Below are 6,812 nucleotides of genomic sequence, written 5' to 3' on the forward strand. Positions count from 1 at the left end.
TCGGCTCCGGGCTGAGCGGCCCTGGGCGCAGCGGCCCGGGGCGCAGCGCTGCGAAGGGGGGCCGGTCCTGGCTTGCGGGAAAAATGTTGCTTCTCTGCAGTTACAGCTCTGCCGCCTCGCCGTTGCGGTTCTCGGAGCGGTGGTCTTGGGGGGAAAAGGGGAGCTTTCTGGCTCTGGTTACCTGGAGAGTGGTGATTGCCCTGAGGTGCTCCTCTGGCGTCGGTGGGAGTGCTCAGTGCCGCTGGGATTGGGATGGGGCTGATTTGTGCTGCTGGTTTTGGACAGAAGGGGGCAAAAAAGTGGTAAAATTCAAATACGAGCAAATGAAATTAAGGTAGAACAAAAGTTACTTCTGGTACGTCATTGCTTAGAAGATAGAGGGTGTGATATAGCCCAGAATAATCCGCTACTGGGTTATTTCATGTTACAGTGGGAATATGCTTAGTACATCAGAGAAGGTGAGATAAAATCAGCGCTTATGTGTTGGCCACGCTTATTGATACTGTACAGTTTAAAATGTCAGTAAAATTCCTTGTGAAAACAAGAACGCTGACTGTAATGGAGCACAGTTTCACAAAAGATTGTTTTGCCCTATCCCTCAGATCTTTGGAAGCCAAATAAACTGTTCAGCACAGCTTTCTGTTTGGTGTCTGAGAATTAAATCTAAGGAAGACCTTTGGTATGGCTGAAAAATTTTCCTGTAATGGGACATCTAGTCACTCATAAGATCAAGTCTTCATCCTTCCCTACTAAGAAGTGTGTCAAAAGGACAGTGAGAAAGTAAGCAGCTACTTAAAGAGGGAAGAGGATATAAAATGCCTGTTGAGACTTTTTATCAAGTACTGTTAATGGCAATCTGTATCAAATACGTTTTCTAAAAGATTTTTTTGGTCTTCAATTTATGGCTCTAAAATGTAATTTCCTTTAGCTGAGTATGTTTGGATACTTTTAAATCTTGGCTATCCATTAATATAAAGAATTAAAGCACAAAATAAACACCCTCAAATATCTCTCTTGCAGAGAATATTCTTTGGGGAGGGGGAGAAAGGGAAGGTAATTGCTAAGGGCTCCAAAAGGAGCCATCTTTAACCAGAAGGCACCTAAATATCTATCTGAATAAGGGCTTTAGAGTATCCCTGTGTTTGTGTATTTTCATTAAGACTTGAGTCAGGTTGATGGGAAATCAGTTAATGATTTGTGTCATTAATAATAAGCATCAATGCAATATTAATTCCCCCGCCCCCAAAAAGCTTAAATGTGTTACCATGCAAAGGAAAAGTGTCAGAGTTGATTAGAGTTGAGTTACTGATACAGAATAAAATGAAAGTGAAGGTGCAGCTGTTGGCGGACGGGAATTATTTTTGCGTTACCATTTTCTTTTGTTGTCTTGCACCAAAATGGTTGCTGCATTAATGCAGACCTATTTTCAGTCTATTTTTTAATTGAAAGCCAAAGATTAATGTTGGTTTAGGGTTAAAGGTGTAAGTGGTGTGCGTTTGGCATTGTAGGCATCTGAATTTCTCTTCTGCAACTTTTTTCAAATTCATAAGTTAGAGGTAATTTTTAGAACTTAATGTAAGAACATGCTACATTTTGTTGTATTTTCTTTGTTGGTCTCCTAAACATACTACTTTACAAATGTTGTCGCCTGATCTGAAACACAATGTTAGTTGAACTAGCAAAATATGAAATAGGAACACTAGTCTTCAATGCATGTAGTTTGTCCTAGCTGTGCACCTTATAATGCATACAACTATGCCAAATCTCATCAGCTGGTCTTGTCTTAAGTCAATGATTCTGAATGTGGAATCAGGCCAACATGCTGTGTATAAGCCATATTTATAAAACAGCCCAACAGTTTTTACCGTCAAAGACCACCACCTAACTCTATTTGTAATGCAGACTTCTTTGCATCCAGCTTCTTCTACAGCAGTGTCATCTGAGTAGCATTTGGCTCATGCAAATGGCTATCTCTGCACTTGAGAAAACAACCAATAACCTATATGTAATTGTGGGGTTATTAGTTTTTTTTTCTCTGCTTGGAGTGAGAAGAAAAACTCACCCTTGCTCAGTGCCTGTTCCTGGCTCTTGTGATCCTGATCTGACACTTGCTGAAGCGAGCTGTGAAACCTGCAGGCTGCTCAGCAGAACCTGGATTGGGCCCCGTCACCCACTTTCAGCAGTTCTGAATTTGATGTCTGGACTCAAGTTGATGGAGATCAGTGGCTTTGCTGGATCAGAAGCAGTGTGATGGACTGACACTGTCGTCCAGGCTCATCGTATAGTGACAACTCGTTAGAGATGGGGACCAAGTCAGAAATCCAGTGATTATATTTCCATGAGCATCAGTGGGCTTTGGAGCAAGACCTCTTCCATGGGATACCACCTCTACAGCCTAGAGAGCTCACAGCTAGCAACCTGCTTGAAACCTTTCTTAGAGCAGCATCAAATATCTGCCTTGTAAACCACTCAATTTAAAATGAAGTAACTTCATTATTTTGTTAGGCAGATTATCATCTTAATCTGAAAGATAAATGGGAACGTTTTGATAAAAGATAGGTACAATCTGGTTTTTATCTTTAAACTTACCTGTTATAGATAGAAATACTTAGCTGTACAGCATTATCCATTTTAAAGAGGTTAAAGCTGGAGAGACTGTAGAAGGGAATCAACGGAACTGTTGCATTTTAATTGCATTTTTATTTTTGCTCTTTCCATTCCCGGTGAGTTGTCACCAGAGAGTCGTATCTTTAAAAATTCTGTCAAATCAAAAAATAATTCCAAATAGCAATTATGTGCCTTCATTGTGCCTCTCCTCTTTCTCACTGGCTCCTTCAGAAACCTCACCTTTTTTGTTTCTTTTTGCAAGGTTTGAAGACACGAGACACAGCCTTTGCTTCTAAGCCTTGTATTTTTTCTTTACTTTGCATTTTCTGCATTTTTAATTGTTTCTATATTATCTTTATTTATGGCCTGGCTACATGTGGCTAAGAATATGGCCTGTGATATCCACTGATCTCAACAGTCAGGAGTGTGATCACTAGTAATGTACAAAACCACGTGGTCCTACAGTGTTGGTTGTCTGAAAATTTTTAGTGTGTGATTTAGGTGATTATGATAAGGGTTTGGCATGTGAATTAGGGGACCTGACAGATGGAATAGCTTGGTTGTGGTTGATCAGGGTGGGACTGTCTCTATAGTCAACAGATTCTGGTCAGCACAAAGTTTTAACTCCTTAGGTTTTGTCTCCTTTCTCTGTAAGAGCAGTGCTTTACAGTTACGTAGCGAGAGAAAGGCAATGATTTTTCAGTTCCGATCTACTAAATTCTGATCCATCTTTTCCTATCTATATCCAGCGGGTTTTGGATTATTCCCTTTACCAACGTTTATCGGATTTGCTAACAAGTATTTTGTTCAACTTATTATTTCTGCTAACATCTTATAGCTCCTCCCCCCCCCAAAATACCAATGCTAATTATAAACTTTGAAAACATTTTCTGCATCCTAGCGAATGACTAAAGATGTCTACAAAATCATTCAACTGAAAAAAAAAATCTCAGTATTTCATCCTCAGCTCTCACAGATTCTATGTGTGCCTAACTTTATGCCTGTTACTGTGTAATGATTTAATTGGCACCTTTCCTTTTGTGGTTGATCAGTCAAAGCACAATATTACCCCAAGACAAACTGAAATGTAAAACTTTACACTTTTTGCACTACTAGCCATTCAATAAAATTTTTTGTTTGTTTGCATTTAGTTAAATAAGTCAAATTACATGGTGATTGAAGATAATAAAGAGAATGAAGGCCATGCATCTGAAAGAGGAAGAACAGCCATCATTTTTTCCTTGAAGAATGAAGTCGGAGGACTTGTAAAAGCATTAAAACTCTTTCAGGTATGTGATAATCACATTGCTACAGCAGCTCTGTATTTTTAAATTGTAAGGATAGTTTTGGAAGACACTAGAATTAAATACATCCATTTATTAATGATGTGATTCCTAACCCAGCTCCCACTTTGCACCCAAAATTACCCACAAAGGCAAATTTATGTCTCAGAAATTAGATGCTGGCTGGCTAAAAATCTTCACAAAATGTATCGCCTGCACCTACTAAAGACTGAGAGAGTTTTGTCTTTTCCCCTCATGAAAAGAGGATTGGCACTCACTGCATATAAGAGGTGGGTCTGAAGCTCCTGCCAATGGCAGGTAGACACTTGGGCTGCTGACCCACACTGGGTTGAGTCTGGTGCCCTTTGTCACCCTGCCTAGCCGGACTGAGGGTGACAGAGGAACTGCAATTGCACAACCACGCTCCTTCGATTGCTGGGCAGGTATTGTGCAAGGAATACGCACAGTGCCACTGTGCTTTGTCATCTGGCCCTGCATGTCTTAGCCTGGGGTTTTCTCTGTGTTCCTGATACAAGACATATGATTAAATAATTTTTCAAATCAAAGTGAAATTTATGCCCTGAAAACTACTGCTTTTAAATCCCTTGCTTGCTTGTGAGATAATTATATGGTGACTTGATTGGCATTTTGGTGAATTTCTCCAGACCCAGTTGCTAATCAGCTTCCTATGGGAGGGATGAAAGAAAAAGGTCTGTGAATTTAAACCTCCTGACTGTGTCTTTCTGTGCTTCCTGAATGTAAATAAAATTGAAAGAACACAGGTTCTCTTTCATTTTCTTCTGAATGGGAGGCTTTTTAAAATCAAATCATTTCCCCCCCTCCAATAAGCAAACTGCTATTGAGAGATCCAATTAACTAAAATAGCTTCACAAAGGTGGTGAATATTCATATGATAAACAAATTCTAGTTTTTAGTCAATCTGTTTGAAAACATTACTTCTTGCAAAACAGGAGAAGCATGTAAACCTGGTACACATTGAGTCACGGAAGTCCAAGAGACGAAATTCTGAGTTTGAGATCTTTGTGGACTGTGACAGTAACAGGGAACAACTGAATGAGATCTTCCAGCTCCTGAAATCCCACGTCAGCGTTGTCTCTATGAACCCAACAGAACATTTCAATGTCCAGGAAGATGGTAAGTACAAAAGGCAGTTCTGATGAAAATACACTTCTCAATGTGTTGGTCTGAAATCTTTTTATGGTGTCCACATCTGCATTTGTGTAGTGTTTTCAATCAGTAGCTACCAGGTTTATGCTTCTGTGTTGTGAATGAATGCAGTTTGGTTGATATGTGCAGGGCTGTGTTGGCTGGTGTCACCTAGGAATACAGGCTGTTTCAGGCTGGTGCAAATTGCATGTCCGTTATCTGTGCTCCCATCCCTCCTCAGCACAGCACAACTGGCATGAATGGGAGTCCCTGCACTCGCACAGGCCGCCACGTAGGCAAAGTCTGAATGTGGGGCTTGGCTAGGGACTGTACACCACGGTGACAGAGGTATAATACTGACAGATCCCAGTTCAGTTCAGACACTGGTGAGAGTGGGAGAGGGATTCTGCAATTTTCTCATGTAGCTCTTGATTTAAATTTTTTTTTTTTTACCACTTTTCATCATAACCGGTTACTTATATTAGTGTGAAAGAGGTGCCCTTTAACTTTAGGATGCTTCACATCCTGTTTACCTTTGCTTCTAGTTAGACATGCCTGAAGTTCAGGGCAGCAGGAGATCGGTCCCGTGTATTTCTCAGCCACTGTGCTTGGCACAAGCTGGTAGGTAGGGGAAGGTGAGATCTGGTGTCTCTTGGATAAAAACGGCTTACTTTAGCCCTAAGTAAGGGGAATTTCAGTCTAAACACTCTCCCTGTCCTTTTTAAGAAAACCAAAGAGCATCGGGGCAGAAAACCAGTGTATTAACCACTCTGCCAAGAGCTTGGTTATAAACTCTCTTGGGCTTAAAAAAAAAATTAGTAGCAAAACTGTAATGATGCATCTCTCTAAGGCTGCAGGGCTGAAATTGCCTCGTCGTCTTCTTCCCCACAAACCCTCAGCAAAGCTGGATGCTTCTGAGGTACATAACCACACAGCAACGTTTATTTCCCGTGGTCAGTAAAGCAGGATGGGAGGACTCAAACCTGCTCCCACTCTGCCCAGAGACCACAGGCAAATCACTCCTCTGCTCCTTTGCACACTTCGTACCCTAGAAGATTCACAGCAGTGTGCGCAAGGAGGCCTTGTCTCAGTGGGAGCCTCTAGATACTACTCTGACATTAACAGTTAAGGGCCACAGAAACCCCATATTAACTGTTTCCTCCCCTGGACACTTTGGAGCTGGCTGTACTCTGTAGGCAGACTGTGGCAGTGACAGGAGGAAGTGTGAGCTGTAGGCTGGTGCCAGATAGGCAGTGGACTCCCTTGTCTTATTCATGACCCTTTTAATTTATAGATTTTGCTTGTAACCGCCATAGCCATACTTGAAAGTAGCGTTTCCTCCCTCAGCATGCTCGGTGTTATTAATAACTTTGTGGATTCCATGCGTTCCCTAGACATGGAGAATGTTCCCTGGTTTCCAAAGAAGATCTCAGATTTGGATAAGTGTGCAAACCGAGTGCTGATGTATGGGTCCGACTTGGATGCTGACCATCCAGTAAGTATCTTTTCCCCCCCTATGCTCAATCCTTAGTGAAAACGTACTTTGTGGAGCTTGCTTTAAAAAAATTGCAGCTTTTCCTCCTCCCACTCCTTCCCCTCAATGGCGTCTCTGTGGGTCCGAGCACCTTCTTTTGGGAGTTTCATGTCTTTTTCCTAGTTCAGGCAAGGCTGTCCCTGAATTCAGCTCCCGTGTCTTTCTGCAAGGCTTACTCGTGCGAGGACTCCAGGTCTGGGCCCTGAGTGGTCGCATACAAA

At 41.7% G+C, this 6,812-nt stretch overlaps 1 protein-coding gene across 1 annotated transcript in view; it reads left to right on the plus strand.

Moving 5' to 3' along the window:
• Positions 1 to 815: 815 nt before the first annotated feature.
• The window catches only part of TPH1 (tryptophan hydroxylase 1), an 11,950-nt gene continuing 5,953 nt past the window's right edge, over positions 816 to 6,812 (plus strand). Inside the window, exons 1-4 of the mRNA XM_019474513.1 lie at positions 816 to 839; positions 3,759 to 3,896; positions 4,862 to 5,045; positions 6,452 to 6,552. Of these exons, the coding sequence (XP_019330058.1) occupies positions 816 to 839; positions 3,759 to 3,896; positions 4,862 to 5,045; positions 6,452 to 6,552 (447 nt within the window). The remainder of the gene's footprint in view (positions 840 to 3,758; positions 3,897 to 4,861; positions 5,046 to 6,451; positions 6,553 to 6,812) is intronic.

This window comes from Aptenodytes forsteri, unplaced genomic scaffold, assembly GCF_000699145.1.
Source record: "Aptenodytes forsteri isolate BGI_AS27 unplaced genomic scaffold, ASM69914v1 Scaffold8, whole genome shotgun sequence".
In the NCBI taxonomy this organism is placed as follows: domain Eukaryota; kingdom Metazoa; phylum Chordata; class Aves; order Sphenisciformes; family Spheniscidae; genus Aptenodytes; species Aptenodytes forsteri.